Source organism: Alosa alosa, chromosome 3, assembly GCF_017589495.1.
Source record: "Alosa alosa isolate M-15738 ecotype Scorff River chromosome 3, AALO_Geno_1.1, whole genome shotgun sequence".
NCBI classification, from domain to species: Eukaryota; Metazoa; Chordata; class Actinopteri; order Clupeiformes; family Clupeidae; genus Alosa; species Alosa alosa.
This window is the reverse complement of record NC_063191.1, coordinates 28,135,916-28,156,464: the sequence shown is the minus strand read 5'-3', so window position 1 is coordinate 28,156,464 and position 20,549 is coordinate 28,135,916. Positions and strand designations below refer to the sequence as shown.

Sequence of the window (20,549 nt, the reverse complement as noted above, 5' to 3'; positions counted from 1 at the left end):
TGCAAAGATGGAGTGCACTCCCATTCTTCTACGGAATATACTATATGACGTACACATTTTAAAAATAGTCCTGGTTTGTTTTAAAACACCCTCTTCCAGTAAACCACCTATTACAAAGAGACAACTGACTAACTGTTAGCTTATAAAACTAACTCACCCATGACAACAGAGAGAATGAGGTAAGTGAAGTTATGACGAAGTCGAACATAAACAAACACAATAAGTGCTACTGCTGCCTCATTACTGTAGTCACCATGCAGTCTGTGTGGAACAAGTCCACTGGCTGTGGCCCACAGAACATGAGGAGAAAGAAGCTGGATTGATGGGTATTGTATGTGTGAATGGGGCCTAAGAGAGCTCTTTGCTTCCAAGGATGCTGCACCTGCTGCTGTTACACTGGGAGCCATTAGGGGGTGAAAGTCCGCTGCGCACGAGACATACAAAGAGACATACAAACACGTACGTACATTAACAAAGTGAAGAGAGATGTGTGTGCAGTGTGTCTGAGAATGAGATGACCTGTTAGACATGAACACATTCCTCTAATTCTATGATAGAACACATTTCAATTTTGTGGAATTCTATGATAGAGCTCGTTCTAATTCTCATTCTCTACAGTGTATCATCCATGCCAAAGATCCCTGATTACTAGCTCTGCTTTAACCCTCTCTGATTGTGCCTTTACAAATCAGCTCTTCAGAGTGCTGCAGAAAGTTCCATTCTTATGAATGACAAGAATGAGCTTGAGCTTGAGTCGCGGTCCGGTCCTGTTCGCCCTGTCGGGACTTATTTTTCGATAATGACCGGCAGACAGTACATTTTCCCTTACTTAATGGGCGGATGGTGTCAGACCCCAGCAACACCTGTCAAGGGAAAACTGATGGAGGAAATCGAATTGGCGTCACTTGAGTGTGTGTGAGTGACCTGAACTTCCAGATCAGGTATTCTGCACTCTGATGGGCAGGTGTGGTTCTGTGTGTGGTAGTGGGGCTGCAGGAGTAGGGGTGGGGGAGAGAGGGGTGGTTCTGTGTGTGGTAGTGAGGCTGCTGCTGGGGTCGGGGTGGGGGAGAGAGGGGTGGTCTGGCAGCGTCAGCACCACGGACAGCTCCTGGTGAGTACCTCTCTCTGTCTGCACAGCTCTGGGAATCACACCCCTCAGTCTCGCTATACTGCCCCCTGCAGGACAACACAAGCACATCCCTACAGGACAACTCAAGCACATCCCAATGCAGGGCAACACAAGCACATCCCAATAAACCTCTGAAGTTCGCCTACAAAAAAGAACCAAAACGTCCATCATTGCCCATATAAGGAGATCCGGTTGTTAATTGAAGCTAACTACCTATGGCAGTGGTTCTCAAATGGGGGTACGTGAAAGCACTCCAGGGGGTACGTGAGATTTTAAAATATACATATAATTTGCAAAATATACAATCATTTGCAATACATTTAGTCATGGATAATTAAAATTCAAAATGTTCAAAATAGTTTTTTTTCCAAATGTTTGAATTTTGTATGTGAGGAAAAATCGCCAGATACCGGATGTCAAAGATGGCAGCTTTTTTGTAGGTGAACTTCAGAGGTCTATGCAACAGAACAACACACGCACACAGCAGAAAGCGTTTGGTGTTTCTATTTGCAAGTAAAGTATTTCTACATAGACACATATCTATAAACACAGTTATTTGCAAACAGTGAATTAGGAACTGCACTTTTTATAGTGACAAAGCAACTCAGGATCTTCACGTAATGTTACACCATACTCAACTGTTAAAACCACCTTTTTCATTGCTGTTACACTGTCCTTTGAAATATAAGTTTATGTCCCTTTGTTTGCGTGCACCCAAATTCACTGAATTAGACAAAAGTGTTTTGGCCTAGAAACTAAATGTTAGAATGTCCAGGGGAACACAGTTTTTCATTATTCTATATGTGTGTAGTAGTCCTCCTAAAATCATTACTTTCTCACTCATTATTGCCATCTTCTGGCCATAGGGTGATACAGCATGTCCAAGTTCCCCCATGCAGGCTTGGGTCACCTTCTGATTAGCATAGTATTGTAACAAAGTGACTGAGATGTGTTGGCTTGTTTGAGCAGAATTTACAACATAGAATCTACACAACAGGGAAGAAACTATAAAGACAACAAAATAAAGAAAGAAAGAAAGAAAGAAAGAAAAAATATGTGAGCATGTAGATGGTGAGTTAACAAGTGTTGTACTGCACACTGAGACTTGATTTTATTTTCATGTGAGTTCCATTAGGCATTGCTTAGTTCTGCAGGCTATACTCGTGGGGGGTTAGATGAACATTTAAGAAATGTATAAAGAAATAAATAAAAAGAAACATCTATAAATCTGCTTTGTTGATTGGCTAATGGGAAACCCAGCTACTTCAAGCTTGGATGGATCTGAGAATAATAAATAATAGATATCTTCTGCACAAGAACATTTACCACCCCCCACCCCTCTAATGTATGCATACTGTTGAATACCTGTGTTTCCGTTCATACAGAGGCTCACAGTAATGCACTTCCGTTCATACAGAGGCTCACAGTAATGCACTTCCGTTCATACAGAGGCTCACAGTAATGCACTTACATTTCTGTTTCTTCCACACTTCTCTATCTTACAGTTGTCTTTCTCCCTTAAAAGCCCCTCCCCATACCATCTTCCCATTACATCATCACACAGCCAGTAAATTAGTCATTTCCTGCATGGGTGTGGCCACTTCTTGTCTGTCTGGGAGCCTGCAGGCATAGAAAGGGACGACCCTCAGGTAGGCATCGCCAGCAGTCTCCTGACCACATAGGGAGGTTCATACGTGGCGTCTCTCTCGTCGTGGTTCTGTCTCCCGTCGGAGAGGACAAGCACAGTTTCCCCCCTCTTTCCCTCCACCCTGGTCAGGCCTCTCTCTGCTAGACTACCTGTGGGCCGCATGGTGTAGCACTAGAATTAGTTTGAAGGCATTATTTTAAGTATAAGAAGTGCATTGTGTTGCTTTGAGACATACAGTACAGGATATCCATGAAGCCAGATGAGAGGCAGAGATGGGAGTAGTGTTTACCAGAGACAGAGTTCTCCAGGAGGAAGGCCATGAGGAAGATCAGCAACATGGGTGAGGTCAGCACGGACAGCAGGAACACATTAGCACTTGACTGCCCTGAAACATGGACACGCACGCACGCACGCACACACACACACACACACACACACACACACACACACACACACACACACACACACACACACACACATGAATGAGCATGTTTACAAACTCACAAAGTCAGTTTCACAAAAATCACAAAACCAAGAGATTTGTTTTCCATTTTTAGCTATAGACAAGAAGAAGGAGGTACCTATAGACAGAACGTCAGGTTGTAGACGGAACCAGCGTGGTAGAACCAGGGCCATGAACGTGGTGAACCCGATGTTGAAGATGTTCCGTCCAGAGTCCATGTGCCCGTACTGGAAATATGTCACCCCTGTTGCTGTGGCAACAGCATAGGTCACACACAGAATAGCACCTAGGAGAGGTAATCATCAGGTAGCATGTTAGCAGCTAGTGTGGAAGCTGCCAATCAAACGAGCAGAAGGGTGTTTTGAAGAGTGAGATTAGCTGCTAAACTTCTGTTGTAAGCATGCTTTGTGAATTTTCTGCTCTTTTCCTCAGCAATATGCCTTAAAAATGACATATTGCAGTAGCCTATACTGTTGCCTTAGTAAACTGCCACACCTTTGGAGAGCTATCCAGATGAAAGAAAGAGAGAGAGAGAGAGAGAGAATCACCATAAATTACCAGTGGGGGGGGGGAGACAGAGAGAGAGGGACAGAAAGAGAGAGAGAGAGAGAGGAGAATCACCATAAATGACGAGTGGGATGGAGGACAGGAGGACTGTTAGTCTGGGGGACAGTCCCAACAGCAGTCCCAAGATGGCCGCCAGCTGCACCGTCCTCCTAGAGCCACACTGAGAGGAGACAGAGATGGTGGCTGTTAAAGGTGCGGTCCGTGATTCTAATCCAGAACACCTTTAATCAAATGTGAGTTGCTCCTCACAGTACTCTAGTTGTGCGTTCATTGTGCAAAAAAAAAAACAATTCCATTCCTAGTTTAACTTGAGTGTTCAGGTATTAGTTATTTATTTACCTGAGCCTTTTGTCTTCTTAATATTTCTATTTCTATTTCTATTTAATATTTCTATTTTTATTTGTCCCTCATGCTTTCATTTATTATTATCTGCTATTTTCTGTTTTCGGATTACGTAAAGCACATTGAGTTGACTTATGTATGAAAATAAAACTGCCTTGACTTGAGCTTGTCATGGAATGGTGCCTTGGTATAATGAGTGCCATTTGGCAAAGGACTGGAAATAGTGACAGTATTTTTGTGCATTTATGAGTGAACAAGATTAAAGAGAGGTGATCCCTGGACTTGACCCCAACGGCCTCTGAGTTAACTCCAGTGCCCTCACCTGGCTCAGCTCGAGGGTGCAGACATTGGCCGTGCTGCTGACGACCCCTAGCGTTGACCCCAGCAGGGCAGAGGTCAGGGTGGCGAGGCCCTCGGAGAGGAGGCCGCGGTTGCAGGCGTGCGCGGGGGGCTGAGGGGCCCCCAGGAACCGAGAGCTCAGGCAGTACACGGCCATGGAGCTGCAACAGGAGCCCAGTGCCGCCGCCACACCAGCTGCAGTAGCACGTCCAGACAGCAGGGGGCGCCACACGCCTGCACTTACACGCATGAGGGAGAAGAGGAACACACACACACACACACACACAATCATGCACACACGTGAAGATAAAGAGGTACACAGACATAAACACACACACACAGTGTGTGTGAGAGAAAGATGAAATGGAGAGATACATATAACTGGGCATCCTTATCAGGAGGCACACAAACACATATACATAAATATCGAGAGAGAGGCACACACACACACACACACACACACACACACACACACACACCTGTGTGTGGGAGGCTGATCCAGGGAAGTGTTCCGGAGTGTTTGAGAGATGGTCCTGAGGAGAGAACTGTGTGTGTGTGTGTGTCGTTGAGCAGGCGTGGAGCGGTCTCGTTTTGGACTCCCGGGTCAGGTAACAGGTCAGAGAGTGTATGAAGCTGCAAATGCCCCGAGAACTCCAGCAGAACACACACACCCCACACAATCAGCACGGGGAGCAGCACCTACTTGTTCACACACGCACACACACACACAAATACACACACACACATGTACACACACACAGTGATACACACACACACACACACAAACAGGCACACACACACATACAGTATGCATGCATATACAACAAATATATACAGTAAAATTATTAATCTCTAGAAGAGCATTTCTGTGTAAGCCAGTGTTTACATGATAATGAGGATGTGTGTGTGTGTGTGTGTGTGTGTGTGTGTGTGTGTGTGTGTGTGTGCGTGTGTGTGCGTGTGTATGTGTGTACTTACAGACAACATGCTATAGAATGGGAATTGTACAAAATCAGGAAGGGCAGAGAAGGAGACGGAACGCAGATGCTGAGAGAGAATCACCATGAGGAATACTGCCCTTTAGACAGAAACACACACACACACACACACACACACACACACACACACACACACACACACACACACACCATGAGGAATACTGCCCTTTAGACAGAAACACACACACACACACACCATGAGGAATACTGCCCTTTAGACAGAAACACACACACACAACACACACACCATGAGGAATACTGCCCTTTAGACAGAAACACACACACACACACCATGATGAATACTGCCCTTCAGACACACACACACACACACACACACACACACACACACACACACACACACACACACACACACACACACACACCATGAGGAATACTGCCCTTTAGACAGAAACACACACACACACACACACACCATGAGGAATACTGCCCTTTAGACAGAAACACACACACACACACACCATGAGGAATACTGCCCTTTAGACAGAAACACACACACACACACACACACCATGAGGAATACTGCCCTTCAGACAGAAACACACACACACACACACCATGAGGAATACTGCCCTTCAGACACAAACACACACACACACACACACACACACACACACCATGAGGAATACTGCCCTTTAGACAGAAACACACACACACACACACACACACACACCATGAGGAATACTGCCCTTCAGACAGAAACACACACACACACACACACACTTTAACACAATGACAGTTTTTTCTATCGCTTAAACACTAAAATCAAAAGTATTCCACAGTAAGTGGAGTTATTTAAGGAGCAAACCATCTGCCTAGATCTGCACAACTTTAAGCACATTCTCCACCTCAAACAGTTTGCAGAACAGTACATACAGTAGTTTGCAAAATATGAATAATAATAATAAGACAAAGAAATCTAACACAATGTCACTTCTTTGCCATTCCACAATTTAAAAATACATCAAGACACTGACTTTTAAAAAGACACAATTAATCAGATACAACCATCAGGGGTAAAGAGACTTAGGTGCTTAACTCTAAGGTCAGCTTACAGGCCAAAGCACTGTAAATGTCAACAAGTGAGTTCATGTGTCTTCAACAAACATTGCAGAGGGACGTGTGAGTGCGTCCACTCACAAACATGACAGAGGGACGTGTGTGTGTGTGTGTGTGTGTGTGTGTGCGTCCACTCACAGAGCTGCGAATCCCCAGTGGTCAGAGCACAGCAGCGCGGCCTCCCTGTAGATGGACAGGCCGAGCACGCACAGCAGCGGAGCCAGCACCAACGGTCCACAGCGCCGCAGACACACACCGCCCAGCCCACACACCCCCACACACACCTGCAGCAGTCCAGCTACCACCACCATGCCCTGGAGCTGAGCACAGGCACACACACACACACATGCGTGCACGCACACACACACACACGCCACACGCACACACACACACACATACGCGCACACACACACACACACGCGTGCACACACACACACACATGCACGCACACACACAAACACGCGCACGCACACACACACACACGCGCGCACACACACACATGCACACACACACATACACATGCACGCCAAGATTCACATATTTCACACACACACACACACACACACACACACACACACACACAGTGTTCAGTGTATTTGTTCAGTGTATTTGTGCAGTATCCCTGTGTGTGTGTGTGTGTGTGTGTGTGTGTGTGTGTGTGTGTAAATGTGTCTGCATGTGCATGCTATTCTCATTTGAGTGCTCTATTGTTATCCGATTTCTTCTTCTTATTCTTCTTCTAACGCTTTTTGTGCGTTTAATACAGCTTCAACTGTTTAGCGAGAAACTTCATTCAAACTGGTTAGCTATACTGTAGGTCTTACTTATGTGACTTCAGCTATGTATTTTTTAACTTTCTAACTTTTATACTTTTTAAACTATTAATTAAAAACTACTAAAATCTCCCCATTGATTTAACATTAGATTATGACATCACAATAGCAACTAGAAAATGTAATTCCAGGGAATTACGAGTGCATGAAAATGAAGCTAGGACAGACATAGCAAAGCTTAATAAAAAGTTGATAGTTTAGACATAGACAGTTTAAAAGTTGAATGTAGATAGTTTAACAGTTGTTAATAGACAGATAGTTTAATAGACAGATAGTTTAATGAATGTTGAAAGTTTAAAAGTTATATGTAGACAGTTAAAAGGTTGTTGACATACTGATAGTTTAATGCGTGTTGGTAGACAAATAGTTTAAAGGCTCTATATACAAGGATACAAGGATACAAGGAAGTTTATTGTCACATGCATATAGTTACTGGAAGTAAGAAATGCAGTGAAATTATGTCTGGTGTCAGCCTATTTGTGCATTTATGGGGGAGGGGGGGTAAAAAGTGCAGTAGAAGGGGTTTAGTAGATTAAGTGGCAAGGGCTGCATAAGAAAGGTGGGGGAGGATTGGGATTGGGTGGGGGGCACCAACAAAGGAGCACCCAAGGCAACAGGGGCAGGAAAAACTCCCTTACCAAGGAAGAAACCTTGGGCAGATCCACGACTCAAGGGGCTAACCCAACTGCCAGGGTCTTGGTGTGTGTGTTGGGGGATGACAGGGGAGATGGGATAGTGTGCTGTGTATGTGGGGAGAGGGCAGTGTGCAATATGTGTGTTGGGAAGCTTCCTCATGAGACAATGTGCTGTGTATTGGGGAGTGTACTGCAAGTATGGTGAAGGGACTTACTATTGCAGAGTACTGTATGTATGATGTATGTGAGTGATGACAGTGAAGATGTGTGTGTGGGCGGAAGGGAGTGGAGCAGTGACTGTGTGTGTGTGGTGTGTGTGTGTGGGTAGGTGGGGGCAGTGTGCTGTAAGTATGTAGAGGATGTGTGTTGGAGAAGATCCACAGAAGACAATGTGCTGTGGATGTAGGGAGGGGGGCAGTGTGCAGCAAGTATGTAGAGGAGGCTTACTGTAGCAAGCAGTGTGCTGTATGTATGTGAGGTGATGACAGTGATGATGTAAGTGTGTGTGTGTTTTTTGTGTGTGTGTTGGGGATGGGGGCGGGGGTGGGGAAGGGGCAGAAAGGCTAGGCAATCAAGGACATGGGTAGATAGATGGAGAAGAAATCAAAAATAATAAATAAAAAAAAAAGTTCTATGGAGATGTGCAAAAGTTGGAGAAAGTCAGATCACGTGTGTGTGTGTGTATGTGTGTGTGTGTGTGTGTGTGTGTGTGTGTGTGTGTGTGTGTGTGTGTTTTCACGTGTGATGAAATAAGAAAATGAATAAAAGGTCTGTAGGGAGCATAGGGAGAGGGATGTAAAAGTGCTAAAAGTCATGTAGGTGTGTGTGTGTGTGTGTGGGGGGGTGGGGGTCATGAGTGCTGAGGAGTGAATGAGTGCAAAGTCAGTATAGTGTGAGTTCAGAGTTGGGAAATGTTTGAGAGTGCTGAGGAGTGAATGTGTGCAAAGTCAGTATAGTGTGAGTTCAGAGTTCGGATGGCCTGGGGATAAAAACTTCTCCTGAGTCTCTCAGTTCTGGCTTTGTGACTACATAAGGCGTCTTCTTGATTTCAGCGGTAGGAATAATCCATTGTTAGGATGAGAAGAGTCCTTCAGAATCTTTTGGGCTCTTAGGAGTACTCTTCTGGAATAGATATCTTGTAGAGCAGGGAGTTGAGTTCTTATAGTACGTTCAGCTGAGCGCACTACTCTCTGCAGAGTACTACAATCTCTAACTGTGGAGTTCCCATACCAGGTGATGATGCTACCAGTTAGAACACTCTCAACCGCTGAAGTGTAGAAGGCCTTCATGATGGATGTAGAAACTTTGAATTTCCTTAGCTGACGAAGGAAGTAGAGTCGTTGTCTGGACTTCTTCAGAACATATTGAGTGTTAACAGTCCATGTTAAGTCTTCAGTAATGTGGACACCAAGGTAGATAGTTGACGATGACTGACAGTTGGAATGGCTCTAATGTTTGGTAGCAGTTATGCTAACAAAGCTAATTATTTTGATCAAGTTACTTAGTTAACTTAGCTCATGTTTTCTAGCAGTTTTGAAAAAATGCTAACAATGTTAACATGCTAACTATGCTAACCATGTGACTTAGCTAACTTAGCTAATCATTTTAGCCTTCAAGTATCCTCTGCCTTCAACTGTTTCAAAATAAAAGTCCTCACTAGCTAGTTAGCATCATTAGCATTTTAGCATAATTAACATTTTAGCATAACTGCTAAAAATGATTAGCTAAGTTAGCTGAGTCACATGGTTAGCATAGTTAGCATGTTAACATTGTTAGCATGTTAGCATTTTTAGTAAAACTGCTACAAATGATTAGCTAAAGGCTCTGGCATGGTCCTGTGTCACATTTGCACGTGTCCAAGACGTGCGTCATTTTTGCCGTGGACGTGAAGCATACTCCAATTTCTGCTGTCCTGAATGTAGCGTTAAATTGTTAAGGTTAGCGCCTGCGCTCTGGATTAACTGTGATACTCTGCCCCACCAACTGGGGCGATGCGTCGAGCCTGAAAGTAGGACACAACCACCAAAAGAAGCCTGAAACGCCTGAAGAAAATAAGAACTTGGGATGTCGAAAGCACTAAGCGAAGGAAGAGCTGATGAAGGAAAAAGCACCACGAGCACGTTCACCTGTCTGCTGGGAAGTTTGATAAGCTGGCCCATCGCATCGCTCCATTTATCATCCACCAGAACACACACAGCACACCTGTTGGTATAGCTGAGAGACTAGCTTAGCCTACTTGCTTATTAGGCTACTTAGCCTGTAGCTAAGTGACTTCGGTGCTGCGAGGGCAGCAATATTGGTCGCGATACAAAGTAAAGACATTTTTCTGAACACATGCAGCAGTGTCATGGTAAGAAAGAGTTGTGCGCATACAGATGTCCTCAATTAAATTTGTATTGAGTCTTCACACCTGCCTCATACCAAAAAGTATGAACCAAAACCTGTAAATATGGCGTGTCAATAAAAGTTTTGAAGTAACTATTTGTGTTCATAATGTATGTCTCACTGTGATAATGGGTGTATTTAGAGCGGCGGTAGCCTAGGTTATTCCTTCAATTATTATTATGATAACATTATCCGGTGTTGACAGGCGAGTTTCGAGATTGAGTTCAGCATTGTTCAGGGTAGGCTAGGTGATAATGATTGCACCTGGGAGAGGTAGGCTACATTCCCTTTATTATTATAATCACTATTGATAGCATTATATAAGGAACAGGCGAGAATGCATCTCGATCAGCAAGTGTTACTGGGTTTAGCCTGGCGTTGTAGATAGATACCTTTAATTGGCTCTGGGTTTTGCGATTTGATTTCAGCATCACAGCTCATTTTTAAAAGATGCATTTAATCGAAGTCATGTCAGCTCTCTATGCAGGGAGTAGGGCTGTCACTTTTATTCGAACATGGCGTGAAATATCCGTGGTCGAACTATAAATAAACTATTAGGTTTTAGTGCTGTGTAGCGCATTTCGGTGTTGACAGGCGAGTTTGATTTGAGTTCAGCATTGTTCAGGAGTAGGCTAGGTCATAATGATTGCACCTGGGAGAGGTAGGCTACATTCCCTTTATTATTATAATCACTATTGATAACGCATTATATAAGGAACAGGCGAGAATGCATCTCGATCAGCAAGTGTTACATGGGTTTTAAGCCTGGCGTTGTAGATAGATACCTTTAATTGGCTCTGGGTTTTGCGATTTGATTTCAGCATACGCTCATTTTTAAAAGATGCATTTAATCCGAAGTCATGTCAGCTCTCCATGCATGGAGTAAGGCTGTCACTGTCTATGATTAGTTTTATTTTATTGTTTACCATCTCATTCAGTGCTATATGATCCAGGGCTCATGACCAAATCAAGCCAATATAATAGCCAGTAGCCACAATGAGCCCATGCAGCCACCCTGTTTTAGACAATCAAAGGTAACGCACAGAACGGCCAGCAGACAGATAATTACGTCCCCAACTCATCTAAAATGTGGTGTCTTGAAATACTTTGGGTTCTACACCATAGATGGTAAAGTGACCGTTAAATATAATGTTAAAGAATGTATCTGTGGATTGTGGCTTTACATCGGTAGAAGTTGACTCCATGTCGTGGTGTCTCCACGTAACTCAAAGCCAGGCAAGCTGAGGACAGGCTCTGTTCCATCGTCGTTATGGTAACCAAACAAGTCTTCTTCTGTCTAGGTTTGTTTCTACGTTTAAGTGTTGTTCTTCTATGTGGTCCACCTACTGGAGGGGAGTGTTTACAGCAGTTCCGTTTCACACATCGCGCCAGTCTACGCTGTCCACTTTGACGCCGGGTCTTAAATTTCAGTCGACTCAAAGGCGCGGCGAGATGCTGTAAAAATGACGCAAATTCTCGTCACGCTCACCAGTGCGGCGTCTTGTGGGGACGCAGACGCGGGACCATACTTTAGGCTTAAGTTAGCTAAGTAATATGGTTAGCATAGTTAGCATTTTAGCATAACTGCTAAAAATTATTAGCTAAGTTAGCTAAGTCACATGGTTAGCATAGTTAGCATGTTAACATAGTTAACATGTTTTCCAAAACTGCTAGAAAACATGAGCTAAGTTTACAAAGTAACTTGGTCATAACTGCTACCTAACATTAGAGCCATTCCAACTGTCAGTTATCGTCAACTATCCACCTATATAGAGCCTTTTAACTATTTGTCTACCAACACACATTAAACTATCAGTATGTCAACAACCTTTTAACTATCTACATATAACTTTTAATCTTTCAACATTCATTAAACTATGTCTATTAAACTATCTGTCTATTAACAACTGTTAAACTATCTACATTCAACTTTTAAACTGTCTACGTCTAAACTCAATCAACTTTTTATTAAGATATGCTATGTCTGTCCTAGCTTCATTTTCATGCACTCGTAATTCCCTGAAATTACATTTTCTAGTTGACTTTATGCTAGAGGCTTTATGGTACTGTAACGGTGCGGTTGCCCGTTGACGGCTACAGTTTATTTCATACGGGAGCTAAACACAAAGAACGGACAACGTGATTTACAAACACACTTTATTTGCACACACGAACATGAACGGCATCCAGCATGGTTGCAACGGTAACACCAAAATGCATACGGGACAATATTAGTTAAGAGCCTTACATTCAGGGTGGCCAACTGAAGGTTGAGGGAACACGGACATTCAGCAAATTTTTCATTGTGTCGGACAATAGCGCTTCCTGGTCTGGGGTAGGGATGTGACGCTCGAAGCTGACAGTGTCGAGCTTCCAAAACGCAAGTGTTTCGAAAAGTGTTTTGAAGTGTGGTTCAAAACGCCCATGTCACATGACCATGGCTAAGTGAGGCTTCGTTGTGTTTCAATTTGGTTTGGACAGGTGGCACACTTACCGTGCGAGCCAATTACCCGAGTAAACACCTGTTTGATCTAAATGACAAAGTCCCAGAATGCTTAAAAGTCATTCAAACACATCCTATCTTTGTGGGTTTTTTGTGAGGAGAGAGATTTTGAGAGATATAGCGACATATAGCGATTGATAGTGCATTCTTGTGATTGGTAGGTTAGTGATATAGATTAATTAACAGGCTAGAGACCGACAGTGAGCGATAGTTTAGATAGATATAGTTTAGTGACCCTTTGAAATACTGGCAGGAGAGGAGAGTGGTTTATCCAAACCTAAGTGTGATGGCAAAAAAATATTTGTGCATGCCAGCAACAAGTGTGCCTTATGAAAGAATTTTTTCCAAGGCTGGGGAGGTTTATTCAAAAACAAGAAACAGATTAAATGCCAAGACGGCGGAACAACTGTTATTCCTAAATAAAAAATGATGTTGACATACAAAAAATGTGTTGTTTATTTCTCCCATGTTGAACCTGATTAGTCTAACCTGCTTCATTCATGTATCCTTTATTTCCCTACAACATGTTCCCAAAAAAAACCCTGGGCTACATTTTAAAACCATTGTAGCATTTTCCTCTCCAGCATATTCCATAGGATAATGTACTATGAAACTGAAATAACAAAACATCTGTAACTGGCAGATATAAAAATGTTCTAGTTACTGAAGGCATACTAGTCTGAACTTTTTAAGCACCAGCACGGAGTCGAACACCGGCCGCTCCGGCCAAATGCAAGTGTGTTAACCACTGAACCATGTGGCTATGGACGTAATCTTGCATTCCATGTTGGCTATTTATATTCTTCGTCTGAAGCAGTTGTGCTTCACGGTCAAAATGTGATGTTCGCAAAACTGGCCACTAGATGTCACCATGGAGTTACGTGTGTCGGATTGTTTCGAAGCCTCGACACAATTCCGGCGCAATTGCTTCGAACATTTAGTTGTTTCACAAAGCCTCGTTCTGCCCATCCCTAGTCTGGGGACTGAGAAAAGACCCGACGGAAAGTTGCAAGGAACATTATACGTTCGTGGAGTGTGACGTACTGCACAAGCAGAGGTCAAGTGTGCAGGACAAGAGGGATGTTTGGGACGTTCTGGTTATGTATGCTACTGTATGTATTAGGTTATGAAATTAGATAATAGGATTGCCTTGTTATGAAACAGTGGGTTTTATGGTATGGAATGTATTATTGGATATTTATATAGAGAAGATGCGTTTTGTTAGTTGATTGATTGATTGATTGTGCATTGGTTTAGTCGGCAGAGTTAAATTCTCTGGTGGGACTATGGTTGAGGGCAGAAGGAGGTAGAATGGTCTGAGGTGAGCAAGTGATTGCTCTTGCTTATAGGCCTAAAACTCATTTTGTTATCTGCAGCAGTTTACATTTTGTTATCTGCAGCAGTTTAGTTAGTAATTGAAGAGGGTGGTGATTGATTTGAGATTTTTATTTGGAGTTTGTTTTTTTCTTTTATTTTCCGATTTCTCCATACTGGTACATGCATGCTCTGCTAAGGTGGAAATAAAACCTAGCTATTTTTGAGAAACATCACCACTGTCTCCTATTTCCATCACCGCAACGCCATCCCGATCACAGGTACCAACAATTACTCTAGTTGATATTGAGAGGAAGTTGCTGTGCAGAGACAACAGTCAGATGATGGCAGGTAGCATATGAATGAAAATCCAAACTTGTCACCCCACTGCATTTGATCACTTCTATTGAGAGGGAAAAAGTATTTTGCCTACCGGCTTCTACAGTTGGAAGCATGTATGTGAAATATGCCGTTTGCTTTCAATAAAAAGTCATCAAATGCGTGGTGGTTGGTGTTTATATGTAAATTCATAGCACATTTATACTTGTGTGTGCTACTGGAACTACTGAACTACTGGAACTACTGGAGCTACTGAACTACTGGAACTACTGAACTACTGGAGCTACTGGAACTACTGAACTACTGGAGCTACTGGAACTACTGGAGCTACTGAACTACTGGAGCTACTGAACTACTGGAGCTATTAGAAATACTGGAACTACTGGAGCTACTGGAACTACTGGAGCTATTAGAACTACTGGAACTACTGGAGCTACTGGAACTACTGGAGCTACTGGAGCTATTAGAACTACTGGAACTACTGGAGCTATTAGAACTACTGGAACTACTGGAGCTACTGAACTACTGGAGCTATTAGAACTACTGGAACTACTGGAACTACTGGAGCTACTGGAACTACTGAACTACTGTAACTACTGGAACTACTGGAGCTACTCAGTGCTGTGAGTGCTGTGTGAGTAGAGGTGGGGAGAGAGGGGTGATCTGGGGGTTTCAGAACTACAGACAGCTCCTGGCGAGTGGCCTACCTCTCTCTCTGCACTGCCCTGGGCGTCACACCTCTCCGTCTCGCTATACTGCCCCCTGCAGTCCTCTTCGTTCCCTACAGAACAACACAAACACACAGTGTGTCACTGGGAGAACAAAGACAAGGTGATGTTAGTGGTTCACAGCAGGCCCCCCCCCAATATGCTGTTGTGGAGTGACACTCACAAAATGATGGAGAGAATGTATTTTGCTAAAACGTTTCCTCATCGTTACCAAGGTGGTTGTACAATGATGCTTTAGGGAATCATCCTTTTTCTACTCTAAATCTGGACTGCATGACATGGATGCAGCTGATGGTTTGAACACCCTCCCTGTAATTAGTGTGAGTGTGGGTGTGGGTGTAATTCCTTCCTAATGGTGTGTTTTGTGTATGTGTGTGTGTGAGTGAGTGTGTGTGTGTGTGTGTGTGTGTGTGTGTGTGTGTGTGTGTGTGTGTGTGTGTGTGTGCTGTGGCCTACTGGTTAGCGCTTCGGACTTAACCGGAGGGTTGCCGGTTCGAACCCCGACCAGTAGTAACGGCTGAAGTTCCCTTGAGCAAGGCACCTAACCCCTCACTGCTCCCCGAGCGCCGCTGTTGTTGCAGGCAGCTCACTGCGCTGGGATTAGTGTGTGCTTCACCTCACTGTGTGCTGAGTATGTTTCACTAATTCACGGATTGGGACAAATGCAGAGACCAAATTTCCCTCACGGGATCAAAAGAGTATTTATACTTATACCTGTAATTAGTGTGTGTGTGTGTGTGTAATTCCCTCACCTGTAATTGTGTGTGTGGGTGTAATTCCCTCACCTGTCTTAGCAGAGAGCAGGACCAGGGCAGGGACCAGCATCTCCAAGGACGGAGCCTGCATCAGTGGCAAGCTGAGAAAACATCACACGTGTTTATGTGTGTTAATGTGTGTTTATGTGTGTTTATTTGTGTTTATGTGTGTTTATTTGTGTTTATGTGTGTTTATGTGTTTGAGTGTTAAGACATTCATCAGTTAGTCAACTAGTTGACTATTAGAATCAGTTTACAGTGATGTAGGCAGTAGTCAACTAGTTGTGGACAACAAAATGGCTACAGGCTTAAAGGTATACTATGCAGGTGTAGGTATTTACGGCAAGTTTAGAGCTCCCTCTACAGTTGCGATGTATTTATATGTAAGTCTGCTATTGTAAATAGCAGCAAGGCAAGGTAATGTCAAGACAAGGTAATGTTTCAGATTCTCGCGAGTTTTGGCAGGGTGCCACTCTTGGAAGTTGCATGGCTGGTTTTCTCGGTAGGGACTTGCTACGTCTATGCTGCATAGCTATGCTAGGTGAACGATTCACCTATTACAAGTTTGTTTACCATCAAATTGGTGAAAGGTGAAAATCTTGCATAGTGTGCCTTTAAAGGTCTAGACATTACTATGTATGAACATTCTTCACCAAAAATGAGACCTGTTCCACAGTGACAAGTAATTTCTGTACAGAAAAGCCAGTTTGATTCTGTATGTTTAAGATGTAGTGTGATGATGACACCATGCGCAGGTAAAGTGTCTGACCAGGAGCCCGTGCATGTGTGCAGGAGAGTGGCGAGGGCCGAGGAGAAGAGCAGAGAGGCCAGGTGCTGACCCCGCTGGGCCACCGTCCACTGGAGACGACACTGGAGCATCCCCACCGTCAGCACCAGCAGCGAACACTGCACTAACACATGCTGGGAGGAGGGGGGCAGTGGGGCACCGGCAATGAATGAAGGAGGGAACAAGAAGAGAGAATTAGATGAAGAGAATAAAGAAAGAAAAGGAATAGAGAAAAGACAAATTGAAAAAAGAGAGGATAAAGAGCTATATACCGTATGTTGAGTCATAAGCATGTGGTTGTAAAGAGTGTGTTTACATCATGAAAGGACTGCTTTCAACCATTCTGCAGAGTAACTGCCCCTAAACCTTCTCAGTTTCTCAGTGAGATGGAGAGAGTGAGAGGGAGTGACTATGGTGGAACGTGAGGGGAAGGAAAGAATGCTGGAGAGGAAGTCAGAAGTTGGTCTTGGAATGCCAGCTACTGTAGGTCATGCATGGTGACCAGAGCCGGACAGTAACGGAGTACATTTACTTGAGTACAGTACTTGATTACAATTTTGAGGGATCTGTACTTTACTCGAGTATCAATTTTGGGGAGTACTCATGACTTTACTCAAGTACATTTGAGAGGCAAATTTTGTACTCTTTACTCCACTACATTTCTATCCATAACCGTGAGTACCTGTTACTACTTCTAAAAAAAAAGGAAAAAAGAAAAATCTCGGAAACCCTCAAGTTGTTGTTTCCCTCTCAAACGTGATTGGATTGTGCATGCACCACTGATTGGGACAGCCTATCAGCAATCACCTTCAGCTTTCCGCCAAAGTCAACTCCATGGTTAGATTTAGATAAGAGACAAAACAATGGATGAAGACGCAGCAGGTCCATCCCGGGAATGTGCCAACCCGTGACCCCACCTCGCCAGACTATTTCAATATTCTGAACAAGTTAATGATAGTGTTCGCTTCAAGTGTTTCAATTACAAAATAGTATTTTGTATTTGAAATTCGTATTTTAAATACATGTATTAGAAATACTGCCCATCCCTGGCAACATGGTAAAAAGATGAAAATGACTTGATTTTACTTTCAATTCCTTTTACATTCTCCAAGGTATTAACATTAACATTTTTCATAACTCCATGTAGGACATTTCTGTACATAAATGTAAGCACTGTGGCAGTAGTAATTCAATATTTAGAAAATGTACTCTTGATACTCAAGTACTTTTAAAAACAAGTACTTCAGTACTTTTACTTAAGTAGACATCTGACTGTTGTACTTTTAATTGTACTTGGGTAAAATTTAGCAAAGGGTATCTGTACTTTTACTCAAGTAATGAAGCTGTGTACTCTGTCCGCCTCTGATGGTAACTTTAATCTCTTGAATTTCCCCTTGGGGATCAATAAAGCATCTACAGGTATTTATGTATCTATCTATCTATCTACTTAGTCATGTTGCACGCCACTAAACACTCCCAATCAGAGAGAGAGAGGAACAATTTTATTTGTTTTTCATTTGAGGATTTGCAGGGCTGCAGAACTATTTAGCCATTCTTGAAAAAATGTTGCTCTCAGTGATCCATAACCGTGGCTCTCCCTACTCGACCTGTTTAGTGGTCTCCCTTGTAGTGAGAAAAATAATGCCTAACCTAAGTGCATCTGTAGTGTCAGCACACAGTTTCACCTTCAGTACACAATTTCATTTTGGGACCAACATACCTTGCTTGCCAAACTCTTAAACTGTAGTGTGTAGTGCCAATGCAGTCTTATTGTACCTCGTCATAATGCTTTATGATGCCCTACCTGTAGCGCCATGGCCAGGTTGAGCACAAGTGGTGGGCACCAGTCCACCCTACGGCTCCCGGTCCACTGGGGGCCTCTGGGGTCCTGCACAGAGGCGTCCGTTTGCTGCCTGCCAAGAACCATTTCTCCTTTCCTCTGCTGATATCTCACGCTTGCTTCTTTTTGTTGGTTTTTCTGCAAGCTGCTGCTCCCTAAATTGGGGATGTTTCCCAAATCACTCCCTTATTTGTTTTTTTTTACAAAAGGATCCTCAGAAGAGTTGACGACTTGAGGAACATCTTCATCTTGAGAGTCACCATTCCTTTTAGGTGCATGAAGTCCACACACATGTGAATAAACTCACGTGTAACTGACCCTGAGGTGACTGGTAGCATTTCTGAGAATTTCATTTCTCTGTATCTGTTATTGAGCCCTGTCGCCTCTGTTGTTTAGGAGTCCACTCACACTAGCCTCTTCTGTCTGCTCCTTCACTGACCTTTGTGCTCAAGGTTGTGAAACAGTTGTCTGCTGGCTGGTGATTACCAGGAGACTTCTCCATAATCATTACACTCAATCACTCACTCGCTCCGACTAGACAATAACTTGAGAGGCTTTGCTAGAGATCAGTAGGGGCTTCTGGTCGTTAAACACTAAAGACGGTGTTGAGAAATTACGAGACATGTGGGTACAATAATGTGCTAAGAGATGCTATCTATGTGGTCAGTTGGTCGGTTGTATAGGGTTGAAATGTGGCCTAGCCTCCTTTCATACATTAAATAGGGGAGTTTAAAGCAGTGTTGCGGACATTACATTTTTTCACTGAGTAACTTCATTTGTCCTGCACCTGCCAAAAGCAGTGGTGGAATGTAACGAAGTACAAATACTTCGTTACTGTACTTAAGTACATTTTCCACGTATTTGTACTTTACTTAAGTAGAATTTATAGTGCATACTTTTGACTTTTACTTCGTTACATTTTACAGCAATTATCTGTACTTTTACTCCGCTACATTTCTATAACACCATCGTTCCTTTTGTGATACATTTTATGATCAGTTTTTTTTTTTTCTCTCTGACAAACACGTTTGTTTTACCAGTGGGCGGGGTTGCTACCAAAGATTCTGGAGCGCTACGTGCCCAGCTTCTAAATCTTTAAAACATAAGCTTCTAGTCTAGACCAGGCAAAGCGTGAACTTGTAGCCATCTGCATTCGGTAGGCTATATTCACCAGACCCATGGCTACACTGAACATGCAACTGTGTTCTGTGCCTTTCTCTGTCTGCTATCTGCAGCGTTAGGGCCTCCCCTCCGCTGAGATTGCTATCCGCGGATCAGCTAAGTTACAGGTTATGACCATGCTTCTGTCACACGTCTGATCATTTGCGGCACAAATGAATGATAGACTATTAATGAACCACTGGCCGAAAAAAACGTAACATTTTCCAGATTATGCAATATTTCTTAATTGTGTGTGATCAAATAAAGATGCATAGCCTGCAATTGGGGGGTAATGTGAGCGCTTATTCAATATGTGCGTCTGCGCAAGTGAAACTGAACCTAATCATAAAGACACTTTTCTCATCAACTTTTCTGTTCAATCAGCAGAATTGGCATTACGATCCACCCGACGTTTCCCTTGTCTACCCCGTTAAACTTCAGGCTCTCGTGTTTTGCTGAATGATATTTTACTTAGCAGATCACCCTAGATATCCAGAATTACAGTCTCTAGAATTGTAGTTCAGAATGTAAACTAGGCCACAGATTGTAAGCACAATTGCATTAGCTTAAAACTATCTAGTCGAGTAGGCCTATAACCTAAAACTATAAAATGCCACAGCCCATACTGTTTTTTCCTTTTAGAATATAGATATTAAGATAATAAATCATTATGCAAATACTTTTACTTTTAATACTTAAAGTACAT

At 43.2% G+C, this 20,549-nt stretch overlaps 1 protein-coding gene across 1 annotated transcript; it reads right to left on the bottom strand.

Annotated features, from left to right (window-relative positions):
* Positions 1 to 1,617: 1,617 nt before the first annotated feature.
* On the bottom strand, positions 1,618 to 19,060 carry slc23a3 (solute carrier family 23 member 3). Its single transcript, XM_048240117.1, has 12 exons — positions 18,647 to 19,060; positions 16,825 to 16,976; positions 16,086 to 16,156; positions 15,280 to 15,353; positions 6,702 to 6,883; positions 5,467 to 5,566; positions 4,968 to 5,187; positions 4,472 to 4,722; positions 3,862 to 3,967; positions 3,359 to 3,526; positions 3,067 to 3,162; positions 1,618 to 2,926 (listed from the first exon to the last, which is right to left on the bottom strand). Exons 1-12 carry the CDS (start codon positions 18,767 to 18,769, stop codon positions 2,775 to 2,777), a joined length of 1,695 nt encoding a protein of 564 aa, XP_048096074.1. The 5' UTR covers positions 18,770 to 19,060; the 3' UTR covers positions 1,618 to 2,774.
* Positions 19,061 to 20,549: the final 1,489 nt, after the last annotated feature.

What these genes read in the sequence shown, in the direction of transcription:
- slc23a3 (XM_048240117.1), bottom strand. Translation starts at nt 18,769, where the DNA reads ATGGTTCTTGGCAGGCAGCAAACGGACGCCTCTGTGCAGGACCCCAGA. An exon ending in ACCTGGCCATGGCGCTACAG is followed by an intron (nt 16,977 to 18,646) that starts GTAGGGCATCAT and finishes CCCTCCTCCCAG; the next exon opens with CATGTGTTAGTGCAGTGTTC. An exon ending in ACCTGACGTTCTGTCTATAG is followed by an intron (nt 3,163 to 3,358) that starts GTACCTCCTTCT and finishes TCCATGTTTCAG; the next exon opens with GGCAGTCAAGTGCTAATGTG.